At 28.3% G+C, this 24,449-nt stretch overlaps 2 protein-coding genes across 2 annotated transcripts in view; one reads left to right on the top strand and one right to left on the bottom strand.

Moving 5' to 3' along the window:
- Positions 1–17,333, top strand: part of LOC113382763 — a 246,683-nt gene extending 229,350 nt beyond the window's left edge. The window contains exons 8-17 of the mRNA XM_026620993.1: positions 2,572–2,834; positions 4,652–4,750; positions 5,036–5,250; positions 6,560–6,735; positions 7,352–7,753; positions 9,743–9,951; positions 10,028–11,365; positions 13,340–13,502; positions 15,148–15,319; positions 16,576–17,333. Coding sequence (XP_026476778.1) covers positions 2,572–2,834; positions 4,652–4,750; positions 5,036–5,250; positions 6,560–6,735; positions 7,352–7,753; positions 9,743–9,951; positions 10,028–11,365; positions 13,340–13,502; positions 15,148–15,319; positions 16,576–16,816 — 3,278 coding nt within the window. The 3' untranslated portion in view covers positions 16,817–17,333. The remainder of the gene's footprint in view (positions 1–2,571; positions 2,835–4,651; positions 4,751–5,035; positions 5,251–6,559; positions 6,736–7,351; positions 7,754–9,742; positions 9,952–10,027; positions 11,366–13,339; positions 13,503–15,147; positions 15,320–16,575) is intronic.
- Positions 1–24,449, bottom strand: part of LOC113383529 (protein kinase shaggy-like) — a 419,230-nt gene that overhangs the window by 386,522 nt on the left and 8,259 nt on the right.

Genomic DNA, 24,449 nt, shown 5'->3' with positions numbered 1-24,449 from the left:
TACAGTGAGATATCAAAGGAATTACTAAATACCTTCGTAATATAGACACATTGCTATTATTGAAAATTATTATTAATTGTAATTATTATACTAGTAGGGTACATGGAATAGCGCATTGAGGCAAATTGTTGGAAAAAATCAATCACGTGTATAATGGACGCCCCCTAACTATAGACTTTTGAATCTTTAGAATTACTAACACTTTTCACAAATGCACACAAATATTTTACATGATTTGAATTACAATATTATCAAAAATACAAAATTCTCAAGTGCTAATAATAATAATTTGATACGTAGTTTAATAATCACTTGTTCATATATGCTGGTATGTGGATTACAAGATAGTTAAGCTTAGAATATAATAACCAGAAAGCTTAGTGGGTGAAATACAATCTTGTTGTAGAACTAATGCCGGAAATTTTGCTTAAGGGCACAGAACATCATTGACCTGTATAACTAATTAATAAAGGTAATATTAAGGAAACTATGTTACAAGATTAGAGGTGATATTAAGAATATAAAGCTACCCTATGATATCAGAAGATTTTGTATGTTGAATAATTCAAAAAACATTTTACTTGTATTGACAAGATGAAGAACTGACTAAATTTTTGGGAAGGCGGGTCCAGCGGTTATGGACTCTCAATAAAAATAAGTTAAAAAAATGTCATTTGGCGGTCAAAAATGTTTATTGGACATTTGCACATCAAATTATCAGATATTTTATAGAGATTTTAATAACATGTACACATTTTGTGTATTTTTTTTTTTTGGTTCCGTACCAAGATTTTTAATTACTGTACGGGAAGTTACAGCAATTTGCCTTAAGGCACGACGCCATGCACTCCACTAGTTTAGCTTCTGAATTGCCAAGATTATTTGGTTTTGATGATGTCAGTTATTTAGATTTTTATGTGTATTCAAGTACATAATACTGAATGTGTGTATATCTATATATACTTTTATGCGTGTTACAAAAGTAATGATACATTACAGCAGCGGTCATCGCTTTATAACCGTTCTTTAATTCACTTCAATACACCTTTACCGACAATAACATATGTGCAAATATATATATATATATATATATATAACATATTTTGCAAACAATATGCTGCCTCCCATTCATCATAATAAATTTTATATTATTAAAATTCACTCTTGAAAATGATTCAATGTTTCATATTGTTTCATCATACTTATTAAATTTTATGTGCATATATATATATATATATATATATATATATGTTTAATTTGAGTTTAAAATTCGGGCGTAACATCAATCAAAATAGTATGAGAGTTTTTTTTTTAAGTTTATTTATTTAAAATCCATTCGTTTCGGCTAGCATCTTAGCCATCATTCAGTGGTAATCAAATTAAAATTTTGTTTCCTAATATAGCATATGAAACCATCATTAATCCGTGGTATGAGTATGTGCATATTAATAAAATATACATTTTTTAACATCACAAATGGTAAAACACACTAATAACCATGATAACTTAACAAGTTGTCGAAACTATGTATTTACTCTTCGGAGTTTAAGATAGAAATGACGCATTTTTTCTTGAAGCAGTTTTCAGCATGTGTTCAAATTTTATAGGAAATTTAAAAAGCGATGGGATCTTGTCATGTTTTAAGAAATTTTGACACGCTATTAAGAAACCATGTGTTTGTTTCGTTCAGGGTTTGTTTCCGTATTATCGAAGCGTTTGTTTATGACCCTGTCTTTATGCAATTGCAAAAACTTTTTCTATCTTAAACTCCGAAGAGTAAATATATAGTTTCGACAACTTGTTAAGTTATCATGGTTATTAGTGTGTTTTACCATTTGTAAAATTGAAACAATAATAATCATTTAATATGTCTATTTATTTATAATAAAAAATAGTTGTTACTAATAGTTCATGAAGAAGAGGATACCGCATATCCTCGAAAAGTTGAATAAAATAATTGAAAAAAAAAATTAAATAAATAAAAATTACTAAAAAATTAGGTTTTAGCAGTTTAAAAATCATAATTAATGATGCAGAAAACATAAACAATAATAATATAAATAATAATGAGTATTATTAGATTTGTGAAATAAATGGTAGTAATACTTGCAGATTTATTTTTAGCAATTATTTTTTTACAATCGTAGAACCTTCGATTTTGACACCGCGATATTAAAAAATCATAGTAGACATGTATTAAATAATCAAAAATTGAATTTTATAAGGAAAACCCAGTTTTAAATTCAGCTCATGTAAAATATATATCTCGATGAATGATGAAAGGTATAACTAGTAGCATTACAATATTAATATTTAAATTTGTTATTATTAAAATTTTGATATTAGTGTTTTTGCTATAAATGTGAATAAACATCAAGCAACGTTGCGCAAATTATATTCCATTTATTATAAAAAAAATATTATATTAATAACTTTGAGCAAATTATATTTCATGCGATATAATAAATATTATATTAATATTTTTATATTGACAATCTCAAAATCCTTATAACTTCCAACAAAAGTAATTTCTTTTACAATGATTTTTAACCATCTTTTCTTTTTCTCCAGGTTACTACCAGCCGGCTGGACCGCTGATAACTAGCAGCCACCACGCTACTGCAGCCAACCATTTCCATCATCACCATCATCACCAAAGTCAACAGCAGCATTTGATGGTTCAACAATCGCCAACCAACATGCAGCCAATTGAACCATCTCTGCAACCGAATCCACAACCATTGGATCAAACTGTGAAGAAGTTGAGTGAAGATAGTCAAGAAGTGGTGTACCATAGGACCACGGCGCCTTTGCCAGCACAATATGCTCAACAGGTAAGAAGTCTTATTTTTTTAATTTACAGAGGGCCAATTTTGTCCAAAATTTTGGTTTTTGTCCAAAAACCGACTAGCTAATCTGATTGTAGTTATAAACATTTTGGAAGTATTTTCTCCACAGTCTGGACACAGTCAGTGTTGATTTTATGGTTTTAATAGACCTACGAAGACTAGAAACTACGAATAATATAGAAATAATTTCTAATCAATAAACTTACGTTTAGTACACGGCACAAATGTTTAATTTTTTTTTATTATTTTTAAGGAACAGGGTAAAATATTCTTCTGATTCAGGTATTTTTCATTAAATCAAGATTTGTACTACGATGTAACTTTAAAATGTTTATTTATGCTGATTTCGTTGTTGATATCGGTACGCATACAACGACAGATCTCTATTCGCATACACGACGACTAATCACAATCGACCCGTATAGAAATGATCTCATCGAGAGCGAATGGCGAACAGTTCGGGCGTAACGCAATTTCCGTTGCATTTGTACGGATTAACACCCTCGTCGCGCCTAAAGAAGTTTTACTTCAAAATATCTTTAGTGGAAGTATTATACTCTTTCCATAAAAGTATATTCGCTTATTTTCTAAGAAAAAAAAAAACTTGATCGTAATCTGTATCCTATCTCTAGTAATTAATTTGACATTTGAATAGTTTGATTTATCCATAGTAATGAATATTTTTTTAATAAAAATGGATTTTAATCTAAATTTTTAAAATGTTTCTAAGCACTTCAGTTTAACTTTCTCATATTGTTAAAAATCATTATAATTATTTTCTGAGGATACCTAAATGTTTAAAACAGCATGGCAACATACAATTTGTTATTCAAATTTTTTAATGAAATCGATTACGCTATAAAAGGTTAAAATGTAATTTTAAATGCAAATTTGTAATGATCTCATTTATTTGCTAGCTAATTTTATAAGTGTTTAAAAATTGCATAATTAATACAAAATTTACCACCAAGTGATCTTAGATAGTTAGCTGAATTTTATTACTTTTTAACTGATACTATTTAGTGCCTTTGAAAAAATATTACACAAATATGGTTTAAATTAATATTTAATTTAAAGGCTTTATAAATACTGGTTATCAATTGTCATACTAATTTCAAAAAGGTATATTTTTTTAAAAGAATGCTACTCCTAAAATGCAAAGTTTTGCGAATGTTCTATGAATATGTGGCCTTTTATTTAGTTGGTAATTTATTATTACTCGAGAAGCACATAAATACTACATAGATTAATATTTAATCGATAAATTTTATGATTACACATAACGAATAATTTGCATGCATGCTAAATGAAGGTAGATTTGTGGTTAGAATGACATAATTCAAAGCAATCTCTAGGGGATTTTATTTCGAGTATTGAAGTTTTTTTTATAATGACGATTGTAATAAAGAATGGACAACAATAGATTTGTAATTATAAGACACTGTGCAAACATTTTCTTATGCACGATAAAATTCATTGTAAGTTCATGACTAGTGACTTCTTCACATTTTTCATCAATGACTCTTGTACTTCTCAATATTACTCAATACTAAATGCGTAAATTCTGGTATTATAATTATGCTCTATTTTCAACTTCAACAAGTCGATGAATAGTCATTACATCATAATATCATTTAAATCAAGAATAATCAGTCTAAATAGAGTAAACAGAATAATTGACTGTACTCATTACCAATCTTTTAGAATGGTAGTAATGCAGTACTTAAAGCATGTATTGATTTGCTTTCTTTCTTTTTTTAATATTTGATGAATCTTATTTCTAACGACTATCTTGTTTTTAGGTTTTACCTGCTCATTATTACCCACCTCCACCTCCTGGCGGTTATGGTGATCCTCAAGGAGCTCTCTGCTATGGTCCTGCTCAATATGGACATGCACAGGTTAATAATAATAAGAATATTAACTCGATAGACAAATTGATTGATATATATCTTTGAATCATTACTTTATAAAAGACAGATCTTTTTCAATTATTGCAATTTTATTACTTATCATTCGTAATAGATGTACAAAAATATAAATACTTATTTCATGGTAGATATATCCTTACTCCAATTGCAAAGTTAGATAGTATGCGATCGTTGATCGTCAAAATTACTCTATATTGCTTGTCTATTTCTTTGGTTATATAATTTATATATTATTCAAAATTCTATTACATTTAGGCGGTTGCTGCAGCCGCATATTACCATGCTGCACGCAAAGTCTATGCACCACCTTCACCATCACCATCAGGAGGCTCTTTAAATCCACCGCAACAAAATCCTCAGAACCTCCAAGTCGTCTCACAATCTGCAAATCTGCAAGCAGTTCCTGTTCCTGGTCACGACGCATTCAGAAGATACGTCGCTCCTCCTTATTATCCAGCCTATGCCGGAAGGTAAGTGGATGAGAAAAAATATATGGATGTTGTAACTATTGGACAAAATTATTTGACACATTTTTGTGTAATGTTATATGTATATTGTAATTCAAATGTCCCGCCATTACTATTAGTGATGTTGGCAATAGTGTTCCCCTACTATAACTAGGTATCCGCCATATATTTATGTTTATGTTAAAACTATGTAAAATAACTCTCTTTCTGCTGAACCGCGAACCAAGTAACATTTAAAATAAACTGAGTAATTTTAAGGAAGCATTTTTATTTTACCAGCTATTTTGGACTTGAAGTTATGGAAAATGATTTTATAATTTTAATATTGCTTCATTGTGGGTTCCAAGTGATACCCAAATGATAATTCGAATAATAATCTTTTCATAATAACCAGCTAACGAATAAATCTATAGTATCTTTTTGGCTTTATCAAGTATGTCAGGAAAAGTAAATCCAAAACTTAAAACTTAGTAAAATCATACATTCTTTTCATTTTATTTTATAGGATAACAATAACTTGAGGAAAATCAGATATAATCTTCTATATATAAAAATAAATCGGGTTTTCCTTCCTGACGAAATAACTCCAGAACGCACGAATTGATTTCGACAATTTTGCATTCGTTGGAAAGGTCGCGGGCTCCGTAAGGTTTATAGCAAAGAAAATTGAAGGAAAATTTCAACAGAAAAGCGGAAAACACTTTTTCTTTTTTCACATACGGCGTCATCTCTGATACTTAGCATGTACTAGAAACTAATATTTGCTGTTTGACTGCAACTCATTTGTTTGACAGCTACTCATTGTTCTCTGCTCAGTTAATTTCATGTGACAAACCGGCATTGTGTTCACTGTGAAATTGTGCAAAAAAAAAAGTTATTTGTTTCCTAACATTTCAATTGGAAACCATCAAATCAATAACGTGTATTGTGCAATTTTTATTCAATTTCAACAGCAGACAATTTTTTTCTTCATCTTTTAATCACCAAAAGAAATGTTACATAAAATGAAACCATCTGGTGGTGAAACGGAGTTCGCCCGGTTTGCTAGTTCTTAATATATATTTACTTTGTTGCTTACTGTATTAAAGAAATAAAAAAATATTTTAACTTCTGTTACTTCTGTTTGATCTCCAAATATAATTCATGCGGCAATTACTCATACTGTTATTCAGTAACAACGAAAAATTATTTAGAGACATGTTAAATTTAAATATTTTAGGTTGTATGTCTGGTCTTCTTAAAAATGCAAACTAAGAATGAAAATCTTCAACTGAACCACAAAAGTTTTGTTAAAATTCAATTCCATTTCCAGTGGTTCTCCTGGTCCTAGTGTAGTAGAGTACGCACCTCCGCCTTCGGCAGGTGGAGGGTTACCTCCTCCTCCAGGAAGATTTTATCCACCTGCATACGGTGCCCCTACAGGACCACCTCAGTGTTATGGGCACCATCAAGGTCCACCTGGGCAACAAAGAGCACTTGCCTATATAGGTAAATTTGAAACTGAAACTTTGATTATATATTCGATAATTATATTCCAGTTTAACCAACGTCGTTAATAAGTAAAATATCAATTCATATAATAGGTTGTCAAATATCTCCCTTCCGCCTTTTTGTATTATAAACCAAGAGCAAAAAAGCGGAAGGGAGATATTTGACAACCTAATATAATATTGCTAGCTACCAATATAAAAAAATATAAAAAGGTATTTTTTTATATTATATACCTACATTACTGTAGTCATAAGTAGTAAGTACAGGGATCTGAAATCCGAAGCACAAGACAGGGAAGCTTGGAAGCAGAAGTTTGGAAAGAAAATACATAAAAAAGTGTCAACAGGGGGGGGGGATAGTGGTAATAGGGCTGATGGCCTGATGGACGGGGAAGAGAAAAGATATCATTGATTCGTGGTGGCTCTCACTCCATGGGCATGCCTTTGGGCAGACTACCATTTATTTATTACCGTAGTCGTGATCATTATCTAATTGAGCTTTGATTACTATATTTCTTTTTCACTATTCAACAGGGGATGACTGGAAAATTGGCCACATTGCGCCACATGCTATCCATGTTATTATTTATTGATTTTACTGATTTTTTTTCCAGAGCCCCCATATCAGACCCCTTGCCCGTGCCCGATGCAAACGTGCCAGTCAAAAAACGCGCATACTGGGCCCCTTATTGGTAGCGAGCTAGCCGCAGCTGACAAACTCAGTTCGACATTAACCACGAGTACAACCCAAATGACGTGCTTATCGTCGAGCTGTCAGAACAAAATGATCGAGGCGTCGACAAATCTGTCGATTTCGGCCTCTCAATCATCGACATTGTCAGTTTCGACATCGAGTTCGACGTCGACAAACGTCGACCTTACAGCTAGCGTCCGCGACAGCGATTTGAGCAATGCCAACAAGAAGATCCTCGGAGTAAAGGGCCCAGTCAAGAATCATTCCTTATTAAACAGCAGCAGTCAGAACGACGGAGGAGTCGTAGTGGATGGCGTTATAGGTAAGAGGAAAAAGAATCAATTAATTCATATAGTCCAATAATAAACCAGTCTTAAGGGGTTACTCCACTGTAGCAGCCAAAATAACGTATGTTTTAGCAATTTTTTTTCTGGCGGAAGGAAAAGTAATAAAATCCTGATATTATAGATAGTTATTTATTGGAAAAATAGCTCATAATTAACAGTGGTGTAACCCCTTAAGGGGGTATTCTAGTGTAAAGCGATGAATCTTAGGTCATGTTTAAAGTGTCGTAAAAGAAAGCAATGATTGTTTTTACTATCCATTTTTTTTACCACTTGTTTATTAATATTATTAAAATACAAAACAAAAATTAAAAAATAAAAAAGTTGAAAATTGTAAAAAATGGCGGCAAAAATAAAAAGATTATTAAAATACAATGATGTCGCAATCTCCTGAACTAGCGATGAGTAGAAAATTTTTTTTTACAATTTGGCGACTGTTTGAAAAAAAAGTGTTTTTTTTGCGAGTTTCTCGAATTTTTTAAAAATACTAAAAATTGGAAATTGGGGATAATCCTGGTTCAGGCTATAGATAGGTCTATAAACAAGACTCTCTGAACATTTCAAGTAAATAGGTCGATTAAAACTCGAGAAATCGTGTCAACAGTACTGAAAACGTCTGTTCTGAGAAAAACGAATTTAAAGTTCTGTGTGAAACCAAACCAGCACGTAGACCGAGTCAGTAAAATGCCTATATCTCCGAAAGTAATTCAAATTTTCAAAAACCTTCTCGTACCCATATTCTTAGATAGTTAAACTTTGAAAATATGAAATAAAAAAAACGATTTTTTTGAATTTCTACACCAGAATACCCCCTTAAGCGTTTGGACATAAATAACTTCTTTCACAAACTCCCGAAGAAGTTTGTTTTATTTCTATTCAACTTCAAAATACAATTTGATCATTTTGTTTTTTTTGTTTTTTGACGTCTCAAGTCATTCTTTATCGTTTGACACCAAAGTTGGAAAAAGTATTAGTGTGTATAGGCTAGCCAAAAATTTAACCGAACCATTTCTCTATAATTAGCAGATGGGGGGGTCCATTAATCACGAGATCGATTAATTAGGGATTTTTGGACCTCCCATTATACGTCTATCTTACGTTTATCTTTACGTTTCAAAGGTTTCTGAATATTTTGGCATACCTTAGCAAAAATGGATGTATGTGTGTGTGTGTGCGTGTGTGTGTGTGTTCTGATACAAATTTTCGTCGACGATTTCGGGAACACGGATGAAGCGATTTGAATAATTCAAAAAACATTCGATTCGTATTGATAAGGAGACGTGCTGATTAGTTTTTGGCGAACGCAGATCTAGCCGTTCAGAAGATATGAGGCAAAAAGTGCCAAAAACGGTAACTCAGTTTTTAAGAGAACGGAGCGTCCGATTTGAATAATTCAAAAAACATTTTACTTGTATTAACAAGATGAAGAACCGATCAAATCGGCGGTCAAAAATGATCATTAGACATATGCACATCAAATTATCAGATATTTTATAGAGATTTTAACAATAAGTATAAATTTTGTTTACATTCCTATGGGTTCCGTACCAATGTTTATCCGTTAGACGGCTGCGCGGCGCTTACGCGCTTCGATGTTTCGTCTCTATGCAGTTAAAGCAGTACGATTGCTTTGAAAAAAAGTTCAGAATTTCCAAAATATTTCAAAATAAATTTTTCTTCAAAAAGTCTTTTTTTTTCAAAAAAAAGTAAATTTTTGTCAAAAATTTATAGTTTCTCAAAAATCTAATTTTTTCAGAGTAAATTTTCAAAAATGTTAATCTTTTTTTAAAAAAAATAATTTTTGGTACGGAAAGTTCCTGCAATTTGCCTTAAGGCACGATGCCATGCGCCCCACTAGTTTATGATAACAAATTCAATAACTTCAATGACACTATATTATCTCCTCATCTAGCAACTTTGTTGAAGTCATATGTTATATAATATTAAAATGTAATTTCTTATAACAGATTCAATAACTTCATCGCATCAGCAGAGAGTTATGTGCTTCAAAAGCGAAAAGGGGGCGGAAGAACTTACAGGTGCAGTTCAACGTCCATCAGGAGTCCCACCAATGATGTTTCTACCTCTGGCTAATCCAGCGGCAATTAGACTGCAGTCTGATCCTGCCAAGGACCAAACCATATTGAATAATAATCTGCTGATGACTAACATAAAAGTATATAATATTTAGAAAACAAGGTACATGGTGATTTATTATGATCTTTAAATTTATTGTGTCTGATATTTTATAGGTGCAAAGTGACCAAGAAGTTGTGAAACCAAGAAAACCTCGAATAGGCAAATCAATGGTTCGAAACAATATGCTACTAGCTAACAATATCCTAATAACCGCTCAAGAACATCATCAAGCTGACATCACGAATATCATCCTAAATTCATCTCCTGCAAATCGACATCATTTGAAACATAACATAATTTCGGATATAGATAGTAAGTGTAATATTATCCAAAACGAAATAATTAGGGAGGACGAAAAAGAAGGCTTTGAAGAGTTGATAAAACACGAAATTTACGACGACACCGACATTGTAGCAACTGATTTGTCAATCAAGAAGTGCAACGACGTGATTAAACAAGATGTAGACACTGTTGGCAATGATGATGATGAAAAAAAATGCAATGATGTTGATGGTGTTAAAGTGTGCAAAAATAGTACAAATGAAAAGCCTAATCCTAAACAACGGAAGAAATCTTCACCTGAATCTGATAATGGGGATAAAAATCCTGAAGACGGTAAAGTGAAGCCTGTTAACCCAAAGCATCGTAAAAGGAATTTGAGCGAAGACAAAAGTGATTCCAAACGTAAAAAGTGTTCGGTGGAAGATAAAAATAATTGTTCCGAAATTGTAGAAAGGACAAAAACAGATTTATGTGCAAAGCAATCCAAACCAGTTTCAAATGACGAACGTGCCACAGTAGAGTTAGTAAAAAAAATTAATAGTGATATTGGTTGTTCTAAGAAATCTGCTAATAAACCTAAACCACGCGGAAAGTCATCAGTAGAAAATAACGATAAAGACTTAGAAAAACCCAAAATCAATAAAAAATCTTGTGCAAATGAAGAAGCTAAACCGAAAAAGTGTGATATCATTAAAAAGTCAACTAAATTAAGTGGTTACAAAAAATTAATAAGGACTATTCCCGATAAAACTAAAAACAAAACTAAACTCAAAAGATTGGTTAAAAACAAAAGTGAAGTGTTATCAAAACCTTTGCCCAAGAGATTACAATTGTTAAAAAGTAGTTTGAGCAGCGATGTTTCTAGTAGTGAATCCACTGTAGCTAAATCCAAAACTCCAAAAGAAGCCACACCAAAAACCGTTGCTAAAACAACTATCAAGCCTGCTGAACTATCAGAACCCATGTGCAATAATAACAATGAAGTACCAGCAGACAGTGATAAAAGTAAAATAAAATGTAAACCTATCGCGAAAAACAGGAAAGGTCGAACTAGCTTGTCGAAGAAACAAGATGTTTTGCTGGTTCCTAAGAGGAGTTTGTCGAATCCTAGGTGGAGTAACGGATGGAGCTGGGAAGGAGAACCTTTTAAAGGGAATGTATTCTTGAATGTAAGTTATATCTTATTTACTTACATTAAAATATTTATATATATTTAATTTAACTAAAGTTGAAGCTAAGTATTTCGTTTTGAAAGCGTAAGAATGGTGTCGTAGGAAAATAATAAATGATTTTGGAATATACTTTCATATATATATATATATATATATATATATATATCAATATATATATATATATATATATAAAAATAAGTCGGGTTTTCCTTCCTGACGAAATAACTCCAGAACGCACGAACCGATTTCGACAATTTTGCATTCGTTGGTCCGCAAGGTTTATAGCTAAGAAAATTAGTGGTGCATGGCATCGTGCCATTTAGAAAATCATTGTTTTTCACATGGGCAGTTACATGTTGCCTGCTCACGAGTTGGAAAACCATCCGCTTTGTTTGTGTTAACGTCAGACCAAAAAACAAAAAATGTGGTTTACCAAAGAGCACTTCAATGAAACGGATAATTTGCGAATTCACTTTTATTAACTTAGAGAAGTTCAACTAAAAAACACTTCATTTTTGTAATCGAAATAAATTCATTACTGTTGTGCAATAAAAACAATTTTTTTCTTTTTAAATATAAAACAAACAAAAAATTTCTTCATCTTTCTCAATAAACCATCTGGTGGCAAAACGGAGTTCGTCGGGTTTGCTAGTATATATATATATATATATATATATATATATATATATATATATATATTCAGTATGTGGAATTAAATTTCAATCATAATTATAACACAAACAGTAACTGGTTTTGTGAACAGCGATGGATAAACTGTTGTATGAGCTTTGACGATATATAAATTACTACAATTTCCTAAATTTCTGAAGCTGTTGATAAGTGGTATACATATTTTATGATATTTTAATAGGAGCTTTTATAATTTGCAGTACATGATACTCAAACCATTAAATGCTCTGGTCGATTTTATTCTTATACAAGTATTTATTATTTTAAACAAGGCACGTATTCCTAGTAGGGACTAGAGAAAATATTCTTTCACTTGTTCCATAAATTGGTTTGGAATTATTTTCATCATCTCAGGAAAAATTAAATGTCTATTTATAAATGTGTCATACTAACAACTAAGTTATAGTTATATTTAGAGTAGATAAGTGATCATAAAATATTTTACTAGTTCACAAGAGTCTGTAAAATATTTATTAGCTGTTAATAACATGCATCAATAAGTTTAAGCAATTAGTTTAGCTTTTAATATTGGATATTCGGGTCGTTTATTTTCTATGTGTTTCTTGTCACTGTTTATATTGGCATCCATCCAGCAAATTGAATAATGAGTACAAACAAATTCTAATATTACAAAGCTATCCTTAGTACAAAATTAAGTTAATAAGTATATGAAACTTTGAAAGAACTATTCAAAATATATAATGATAAATATTAAATTAAGTAATTATTACTGTGAACTCAACATCGGGTTTATAGTGATGATGATAATTTTATTTTATCTCAAATATTTTATACATCCAAATATAAGTTTACTTTATTCCTGCAATTCTTCGACTATAAAATAAAAGTGGGAATACGAAAGAAGTAAATATCTGATTCTATTCTTATGATAGCTTCTTATTCGATATATTATGAAGTCAATGCAAAGAATCTTATGATAAGCAAGTAGTAAAACAGGAAGAGTTTATCTGAGGATAGTTTTATTATTTTTTAGCAACTTTATTCCATTGGTTTCTCACTATTAAATAAGGAGCCTATCTTTAGATAAAATAGCTATGTTATGTTTTCATGATAACATAAATATAGTACATATATGTATATATATATATAATATTCTAGATTATTAAAATAATCATTACCACTACAAACCTGATGTTGATTTATAAGTTCAACGGCAGAGTATCTCTTATTTTCAACGTTCCATAATTTTCGGTACTAGTACTACTAATTAAAAGGTAATATTAAAACTCATTTTATTTTATTAATTGTTTTTTTTTACAGAGTGATGAACCACTAGTTTCCCGCACATGCTACCCTTGCATGAGACACGTAGAAGGAGATCGAGTGAGGCCGAGGGATTGTGTTTTGTTAAAATCAGGCCAAAGAAAAGTTGATCTACCGTTTGTTGCCAAAGTAGCTGCGTTGTGGGAAAATCCAGAAGACGGTGAGTTTCTTTATAATACACAGACTTATACTTTGTTATAAATTTCAAAATAATTTGGTCTTGGAACGTAGTAAGACATATGGAAGTTTTGATCTTTGGTCGATTAATGACATCTTCATTGTAGATACGCTTTTAATTATTTTTTTAAGTTATTAATATTTTTATTTTTAATTGACAATTTTTGAACAAGATCAAGACGTCAAAATAAACCTCCCTAACTGACAATATGGAACTATTGGATTCACCAAATTCAAAAATTGGAAAGTTTTGGGTGGAACTCGATGAGAACTTGTGTTGATTAGTTTTGCACGACAATCAACCGTTTATCAACTCGTTTATTAAGCCTTCTTTGTATGAGTTTTTTTTATTTTAATAAAATAAATCAGGGTGATGTAATTAATGCTCTAGATTAAAGGAATAATATTTTAAAAATCCTAATGTAAATAGAAGTATATGCATTATGTAAAAAAAAAATATGATGGAAATTTGCATCATCATGCATTGCCACATGTCTAGCTCAGAACTATATAAAATATATTGTTTACTCAATCTTCTTTACTCTTTATAATAATTTAAAACACGATCATTATTTTTATTAAAGCACAAATTGATACCACTTTTACTGAATTGGCCCATTGTAAGCATATTCTTTTTAAGGTAACTTCTTTCTTGAGCATTTATTATGAACATTCCAAGAGTTTATAATAGCTCGATCAAATAGATAAGAAAAATATGCAAATACCACATTTTAGACCTCTTTGTTATAAGGTTTTTGCCCAAAAAGCTGTCCATGAGATCTACTTCTCCTATATGTTTATTGTTCGAACTTTGGCGACCAGTATGATCTTGTGCTAGGAATTTTGATTACTGACATGTAGAATAATGTTTCTTAAAAAAACAACACAAAAAAAACATTTACAAAAAAGTCTTTACGTGATGTAAATTTCCATCAAATAGTTTTGAGAACTTTAAGAAGTCACACTGATATAAATTAATATATATACTGGTATAAAAACCTAAATTAATTTATACATTAGACAAAAAGATAACACAAAAGCTTTCTGGAAACCATAGCAAACAGATAAGATTCCAAATGCTATTGAACCGATATGATTCCAAGGATCAGAACGCTTGCATCTATCTTGTATATTTGGCTATATTTGGCATTTTGCATTTATACAGTAAAAACCTACTTTTTCTATTAAAATTTCGAATTCCAAAATTTTTGCCAAAAAACGGTTTTTGAAAACCAACAAACCCTAGTAAATATGTATTGGATGTTTCATTATTTTTGACCAATAGATGCAAATCACTTAAAAGTAATGGCTTTAATAAGTTCAGAAGAAAAGAAGAACTTTCTATCTAGACCCAAATTTATAAATAAACAACGCAAACCACATACTCATGTCCCCAACTGCTTTCTTTAGTTCTTGCCCTCTTATTTCTGTACACATATTGTAATATAATTATATTACAAAATGTGTACAGAAATAAGAGGGCAAGAACTAAAGAAGGCAGTTGGGGACACGAGTATGTGGTTTGCATTGTTTATTTATACTATTATAATATAATAGTGAAAGCTTATTAGTTTAAGTTTCAATTACTTGTTTTTGTGAATTTTATAATGTAACTTATATTTCTCTAGGTGAAATGATGATGTCCTTATTATGGTACTACCGAGCTGAACACACTGAGCAAGGTAACCATTACTATCAAAACCACAAGGATGAGGTGTTCGCATCTAGACATAAGGACACGAACAGTGTCGCCTGCATTGAAGATAAATGCTATGTACTCACATTTAACGAATACTGCAGGTAAGATTATTCAATATTTAACAAAAAAAAATTGAGGTAGATGTAAATTAGTATTTAATTAAAATGCAGTCCATGAATATTCTAATATACATTTAGTCCAGTCATTTGGTCATTTTGCCGGTACAGTACTCCGAGAATTCTGAAAATTGGTAATCTTATAGATTTCGAGGTGCTCTTTACGAAAATCAACTTTGCCACCTCAAATTTGAACGGCAAGTTGCGGCCATATTGGAAAAACGGCGTCAAGAAACAGCTTTATTAAAATATCTCCTTTCTGGCTCATTCTACGATAAAAGTATCTATGTACGAATTAAACTAGATAAAATTTCCTATAATTCCTTAGAAAACCGTTTTTTTGTAAAATTGTTAGTTTGAGAGTACGGCCGCCTCAAAGTCTTTGCTGCTCTTGCCGTATTATCAAATCTCTCCATATATGACAGCACTTTGAACTTGGCCACATTCTCTCTAATAAATAAATATTTTCAATGTTAAATTAAGCGAATAAGATCTAGAAATAAAATAATTGGTTTAACAAAATAAAAGATATTGAATAAATTATAGAAAGCTTTCTCTAGTTTAATTTTGTTTATAGCTACTTTGCTGTTGAAGCTATGTTAAAAAAACAGCAAAAGACAAAAATATTTGAATTATTTTATTTCCTGATCTTATTCTCTTAATTTAACATTGAAAATATTTAAAAAGCGAAAGTAGAAATTCAGATTGTATGATTGGTCAAGTTTGGTAAATAAGCACCAGTTTCATCTGAAACGATTTCCACGATTTCTCATCTTCGATTGAGACAATTTACTTGAATATTATCCAGAGTCTCTTTTAAAGACTTCTCTTCAGTAGAATAACTAAGCTCATCCCTGAATTATGATTTTTACTATTTAAAAAAAAATCAAGAATATCAAAAATAGTTATAAAAAAATGTTCTTTTTGTTAGAAAAAATAATTTATTTGTCCATAGTTTTTACAATTACGATATAATTCCAGATTGTTAATATTTTATCTTTTTTATAAAATTATTAGAGACCCTCCACATCATCACCTGCTAGAATTAAAACTTGTACATTGCTTTTAATTTGCATTCTTTTTCTATATTTTTAAAACATTAATAAATAACTTATTTAAAAAAAGGATATCAAAGTATTGTTTTTTTTTGGTCTTCTAAAAACCATATAAAATTTTTGCCTTTGGACTAGAATTTAGATTTCAAAGAATTATATATTTTTTACCCTCATATTTCTGTATAGGTACCGAAGGCACCTGAAAGCTATGGAAGAAGGTATAGAACCCAAAAATACACTGGTACCTTTAAGTTCTATGACAAATTCTCAAGAATCTGGTTCTGAACAACCTAAACAACAAACAACAACAAATCAAATATCACATACTGATATGACAACGTTGTTAAACACATCTCCCGAATTGGTTTTGTTCTGTAGAAAAGTTTACGACTTTAGGCAGAAGCGAATCATGAAAAATCCAAGCTAAGATGGAAAAAAACAGAGAGAAATTATATTTATTAAAGACTTATATATTCTGCAAAGATTTGTAGAATAGAATTAATTAAAACAGACTGTTCGTTCAATGTAGAAATCGATTAAAGGATGAATTGATGATGATGTCACAATAAATATAAGTAATATAAAAGAAGAGTGTATATTTATATAAGAATGAAAAATTTGTTCACATTTTGATGCAATTGGATATTTCTATAATACCTGCAAATAATTTGGACATTTTAGAAATGACTAGAAAAGTCATATTTTAAAATATCAATTTATAATTGATTAGAAAAGTGTAAAATTCAGATCTATTTATCTGAATAAGATTGTGCGATATTTTTATAGAAGATTATTTTAAGATTACTATATCAATTATAAAAATATAGATTTATGGAAACTAAGCATACGAGAAATTGGCAAGATTCTAAAATAGTAGATGTTATTATAAACAACATAAAATAAATTAAAATCTATTTTATCATGTCACAAATTGCATTAAAATATTGATAAGATTAATGGTTATTCAAATTTAAAAATAATATCATATTTCACATAACTTCTGAATTTATGAAAGAAAAAATGTGTCATTTCCCACATTTATAATATATTAAGAGATCTGAATGAAAAACATTATCATACGAAAGTTAAGATAATTAAATATAAGTTTTATTCAAGTCAAGGAAAATTTACTACATTGAATAAATGCTAGAAAAAATCCATTATCTCGAAACCTGGATATTTGAAAATGGATTTTGATGAACAGTTGTGATAAACCAGACAAAGAATTCTTAATTAATTTAAAGAATAAGAATTTTCAAAATAAAGAACTATTAATATAATGAAGACTAAGCATAGGATATCTTCAAATTGAAAATTCGAAGATGGAAAAACGGAGAAAAGCTGAAAAATCGGGTATGTTTTTTCTAAAGTATTACTTAATTTTATACTTGCATATTCGGGGTCGCATTTGGAAGCCTTAAAATCTCCCAAAATAACGCGATATTTTTTTGATAAAGGGAGATACTTTTAGTAATAAGATAAAATATATAGTATTAAATTTAATACTTATTTAACAAGGTATTCAGAATAAAAATTAGGTGTAAATGCGGCCCTGAGTGTTATCACTTTATACGATGAACAAAGTGTTCCTTTAGCACTTTAATGATGGTGACAAATATCAAAGAAAATTGTTTTTTTTTTGTTTTCATCTAAAAATTAATAAAGTTATACTAATCACATATAATATATTCAATTAACATATGATATACATATATAATATATTTTAAAAATATTAATATATTAGATGAAAAATAGTCTTAGGGTTATTTCTAACAAGTTTTAAACATTGTTGATAATAGATATTAGTTAAGTGGAAGGCAAATATATATATACATACATATATATATATATATATATATATATATATATATGTATATATATATTTGCATCCTATTTTTAATAAATCTCTGATGACATTTAAATATATCAGTTGTTATTTGTCAATATCATTAGTATATTATTTTGAATTTGAATTAATGCATCAATTTTGAGTGAAGGTAAAAGCATATTTTTTTATTTTGGTATCATTTATCTATACATTTTAGATTTATCTATTTATATTCCAGGGCCCGATTATTTTATAAAATGCGTTTATGAATGTGAGGTGGCAATTTAAATTGTAAATATAATGCAAGTTTGATTTACTAATATACTTACAATAATTACAAATTCAATTTATACAATACATACATGCATTCATTCTTCGTGTTGATATTTACATTTTATAATATATTATTGCTTGGTCATATTTTTAACATTTGCTCTTTAACGACTTACTTATTCAATAGATTCAATTCTTCTTTTATTAATTATTTAATTAATTAAGTAAGTGAATTATTGTTGAATTGAAGTGCAATTGATAGTTAATTTAAAATATTTTAGTTGAAAATTTAAACATTGATGTATTAATTAAATCAATGGGTTATAAATGATATATTGATGTTATTGGTAAAATAACAACAAGTTAAATATATAATATTTGATAGTTACATAAAATGTTTTTTGATTTTTACATAATTTCTACAAACAATTATAATTCCTTTTAAAATACTGAAAGTTAAGTTTGGGCATTAATTTATTTGATTTATTAATTTATTTTATAAAATATTTATAAAATAATGCAAAAAATATTTTTCATTAAATTGTTTTATGCCGAAAATGATACTGATACATTTTTAATACAGAATTTGAATTATTTAGAATTTTAATAGATATATATATATATAATTTTATAATAAACATTTATGGGCCAGTCATTAAAAAAAAAAATCTGTTTGTTGAACTAATAACTCAAATGTTTCATATATATCAGTATTATGATATTTCAATTCAATTTGATTATATATATATATATATATATATATATATATACATGCTGGTGTAAATATGTATGCATATATTTCTACATAAATTTGTATAACGATAAAGATTGCAGGATATACTAACTGCATATAAATTGATATAGTTTTGTTCAATATAGTTTTACCGTAAAACTTCTTTATATATGTTTGCATATTTACACATTATATATATACACACATATATATATATAATTATATATATATATATATATATATATATATATATATATATTAGGGTGGTCCTTAAAATGGTCATTGTCGATTTTCCTTGCTCCCAGGGGCTCAAATGGTTCCAAATTGATAAAAAACAATTCTCTGAAAGTTTTAGCTCTTAATATTAACGTTTAGATAGAGCGCAATTCAATCGAAGTTTGTATGGAAAGAGCATGGAAAAAATTTTGAAAATTTAAAAAAAATGTGTTAGGTATAACTTAGCGACAAATGAATGAGTTTTATTCATTCATTTATTCGCTAAATTACATCTAAAAAACATTTTTACAATTTTAGAAAAATTTTCCATGCTATTTCCATACAAAACTTTTATTGAATTGCGCTCTATCTAAACGTTAATATTAAGAGCTAAAACTTTCAGAGAATTGTTTTTTATCAATTTGGAACCATTTGAGCCCCTGGGAGCAAGGAAATTCGAAAATGACCATTTTAAGGACCACCCTAATATATATATATATCCATATATATCTTACAATATCCATGAATCGATGACCAATCTTTAACAAACTTCTGTAGATTTATCATAGTCGATAGGAATAGTATTTTATAGTGACTGTAAGTACATGTCTTCTAAATTATGTAAACTTTACGACACTAGCAAATCTTCATTTTTTTCTCTTATGCCATAAACTAATTGTCGATAATTGAAAAAAACATTTTATAATTTGATATCATGAGAAAGAATTTGAAAAAAAAAAACTTTTCAGTGTTAGAACATATTGAGTTTCAATGTACAACCAAGAGCTTTGGTCAAACTGGTTATAATAACTCTTGGTTATTATGGTCAACTTTTATCATTTTTGTTTATTTAAACCATTACCATTGCAGTTTTGTACAAGTAAACTTGCATTAATATTTTTTCCATCATTGATTTTTATTAAATTATTGTATTTTTTTCATAAGAGGAAGAAATCAAGAGAGCATTCACCTGGCATTCCCTTTTTCCCAAAGAGAGTTTTGCTGTATAAATTTACTTATGCTACAACAATATTTATATATAAATACAATATAGAGAATAAAACTTAATTATTAGATTAACATAAAGAAAAGAAATACTACTGTTCGCATAAAACGATATTTTTATAACAATAAAGTAAAACTATGAGATGACAATGTCGATGGATTCGCGTCACACCCCCAAAACCCTTGTAGAGTTAATTATAAATGTAATTTTAAATGAAAAAAATCAAAGATATATACATGTAAATCTGTATGTTGTCGTTATATTATAAATAAGCATATTATTGTCTCATTTGCATATAAAGTATATTATTTTTATTTGTATAAAATGTTTTGTTTTAGATGTATTATATTTGTGAGTTGAGAATGAAGAGGATCATAAATTTGTACATTTTTTTGGTGTGTGCTTGTTTGTGCCCTATTATTTGTTGTGATGAATTGTTACCAAGGTTTTTCGATAATTAGAGAAAAAAATATTTAATAAATAATCATAATCAATCCTGATATTTCTGCAAATATGTACATATTGAAAGATTATTATTATTGGTAATTATCTTTCACATTGATAGAGAAACACTTTAAATTTCCTTGTTCACGAAATAGAGATACAAGGTCTGCATTCTTTATATAACATCATATCACTTATGAAAATATTTAAAGTAAAATTTTTTAGAAGATGAGTCTAAAGTCTTGGGTATTTTGGAGAAAACTTGATTAAATCTAATACAATTTTGACGCCATACTTGAAGCTTTTAACCCACAACGACGTACAAAATGACTTGATGACGAATAATTCTTAAAAAACTTGCATTGTCTCACACAAACAAAATTTGAATGAAGGTGAAGAATAATAAATTATTGCACTATTATCTTCATTTTTATACAGATTTATTTTATATATTTGTTTCTGAAACTAAAGAGAGTTTTTTAAGATTTGTCAACGCATTTTGTATGTTGATGCACTTAAAAGGTCATATTTTGGGTTGGAATCGTGTTTTCATTAATAAAAGTTCCTCCGAAATAATTTGTATTGTTGTTTTTTTGGATTGAGGAAGTGACTGAAAACTCATTCAAATTAATTTTTTAAAAATGTTGAACAATTTTATTTATTGTAATGAAATAATGAGTTTAAAAAGCAATATACTGATACATTTGTTAAAATTCTTTATTTAATCAATTCCTTCTTAAGATGAAAGAAATATAGTAATCGAAATGAAAATAGAAATTAATTAAATGAAGAAATATCTAGATATAACTACCTGGATTATTTTTCACCTTAACATTTCAATAAAATCTTTTAGCACTTTGAACATCGTACGTAAAGAGCAAATTATTTTAAAGCATAAATAAATAATGCAATTTATAATTATTTATTTATGGGTCTTAAGAATTTTAGCAGAAATATTCAGAAAATTTATATTATAAATCAGTAATCATAATTAATGTGGACATTTACATATTTGCAGAAAAAAATGTATTAGAGTATGATGATTGTAAACATGAACATTGAAAAACTGCCATCAAATCAGAAATTTTGTCTGTAGTGAATTAATTTTGTTTGAGACATTTTTCATATCAAGTTGAACTATTTTTTGAAAATAAATATTATATCATTTTTGTAATATAGAATTATATTAATTGCATATGCTCATTTTTGTAATTGAAAAGAATGTAATTGCTGTACCGAACGTTGCTGGTGAAATGTAATTGTAGTCATAGTAATAGATGCATAGTTTATTTATTCAAAATTTCTTAAATATCTTTATGTATTTATAAATATGATCACCGCAAATCAATAGATATGATAAATATGAACCGTAAATCAATTGTTATTTAATATAGTTTAGATTTTGGTTCTAAAATTTCGAATTTTCTTACAATTCAATTTTTTTCTTCTATATTTTTTTCTTCCTAAGATTTATAAACTTATTAGTTGTTATAAAATCAATATTTTATTAAAATATGGAACATATAACTTGAATTTTGCAACATTTTCAATTATCTCAAGATCAACACTTTTTCAATATGATTTAAGAAGTAAATCTTAATATTACAAATCCAGTATCAGATAACGTGCAGCAAATTCATTCAAAGACATCATATCCATTTTTTAATTTATTATTTTACATTCCCAAAAAATTCTTTGAGATATTTTTATTTATATAAACATTAATGTTTTAAAACGAATTTGTTAAAAACACATTAGAATCTAATTTGTTTAGTTTATATTGAATCTTTATTTCCATATATTTTAATATTAGAATGGTAGTTTATTCTTAATCTCACAATTTAATAAATATTGTATATTTATATTGTCACATTGAGTGTACGTTTTTATTTTATTCCACAAAAAGTTTTTTTTCAAATTGTATGTATGAATACGTCAATTCAACTTAGGCAGAATTATTGTGTAGATCTTATTTATTGTGATTTATTATGTTTACTATAATTTAAGATCATTTTATATGAATATGAAAATATTTTTAATTTTGTTTTTTATTTAAAAAAAAAACAATGGGCGACATTCGGAGCTCTTATAGGTGCCTTGATGTTAGTACTGTATGTTTACGTTGCTTCATTTTAGAGATATAGTCAAGTATTCAATTCATTTGTATGTGTGAATTATAAAATGTAATGTTGAAGTTATGATAATATATAAATATATATTTAAATCCTCAAAATATGTTTTCTTCATATTAACGATATTTATGTTTGTTTCAGGAAACAAATATGAATTGCCTTCATTTTGTACTTAAAGACACATATGTATTTTAAATTGCACACATATAACATTTTTAATACTTTAATTATATAAATATAAACAATTGTTTTTTCAAGAACCTTTTTTGTAAACTTGTATTTTTTGGTAAAAACAATAAATTTTCATCACCAACAGATGAGGAATAGTCGATTCCTTAATAAAGATCTTTTATTGTAATGATTCCACACTGCTGCACAATATAGATAAACGTAATTAAATTACTTAAATATTTCTTTTTATTAGTAAATATGAATGATTATACTATATATATACAGGGTGTCCCAGACCTTGACTAAATGAAAAAAATTTTAAACAAAGTTTTTGCCGTCTTATTTTTATCAAATATTCAAAGATATCTAACCACGGATGTTTAAACAAAGTTTTTGCCCTTCTTCAAAATTGGCCTTTGTCAAAATTGTTTCATCAAAAGTTTATATTTATATAAAAAGACAATTCTGTCTCGAAAGTATCAATTCCATATCGTTAATATAGTCTTGAAAAATTATTACAATTTTATATATATATATATATATATATATATATATATATATATATATATATATATTTATTTGAAATATTTTTGCAGCAGATTAAATAGAAAAATTATTTATTCCATTAAACGTTTTGACACTTGATGTGTGTCATCATTTAGTAATCTAAAAAACATACTGCATAAATACACAAGTTGATAATAAATATAAATATATAAAAAGGAAAAAATTATACATACCAAACCAGGAAAAACAACAGAAAAAAATAATTAATGATGTCAAATTTATTGAACACTAAATTTGTGTAAAAGAATAATACACTGTTATATTAGTAACGAGGAATTAAAAGAGCACATATTATTATATTATATTAAGTTATAATAGTTATTTATTCATTCATACACCTTGAAATTTATGTAATATTCAAAAACGTATTTATTAATTTCAAATCAAATAAAATATGGCAATCCAATCAACTGCCATGAACTTACAAACAGACTCAGTGAATGTTGGCGCACCTGTTTTAATAGACTACCACTCAGGAGAGCCACAATCAAAAAACTTACGTTATCACTGACAAGTGGCAAGTATAAATAGCCACTCTTAAAAATAATAAATAATAATTAATTTGACTTCTGAAACGAAAGACCAGAACTTCATAGTCATAATTAAATATCACCTTTTTATAATGTTATCTAAAATTCAGAATGATTAAGTAATGTGACGGCTGTTGGGTAGATGACGATACTGTTTCAA

Source organism: Ctenocephalides felis, unplaced genomic scaffold (assembly GCF_003426905.1).
Source record: "Ctenocephalides felis isolate EL2017-DRISC unplaced genomic scaffold, ASM342690v1 CF-g0.4_SCAFFOLD_03570, whole genome shotgun sequence".
Lineage (NCBI taxonomy): Eukaryota > Metazoa > Arthropoda > Insecta > Siphonaptera > Pulicidae > Ctenocephalides > Ctenocephalides felis.
The sequence above is the reverse complement of the archived record's forward strand: the minus strand, read 5'-3'. Positions and strand labels throughout refer to the sequence as shown.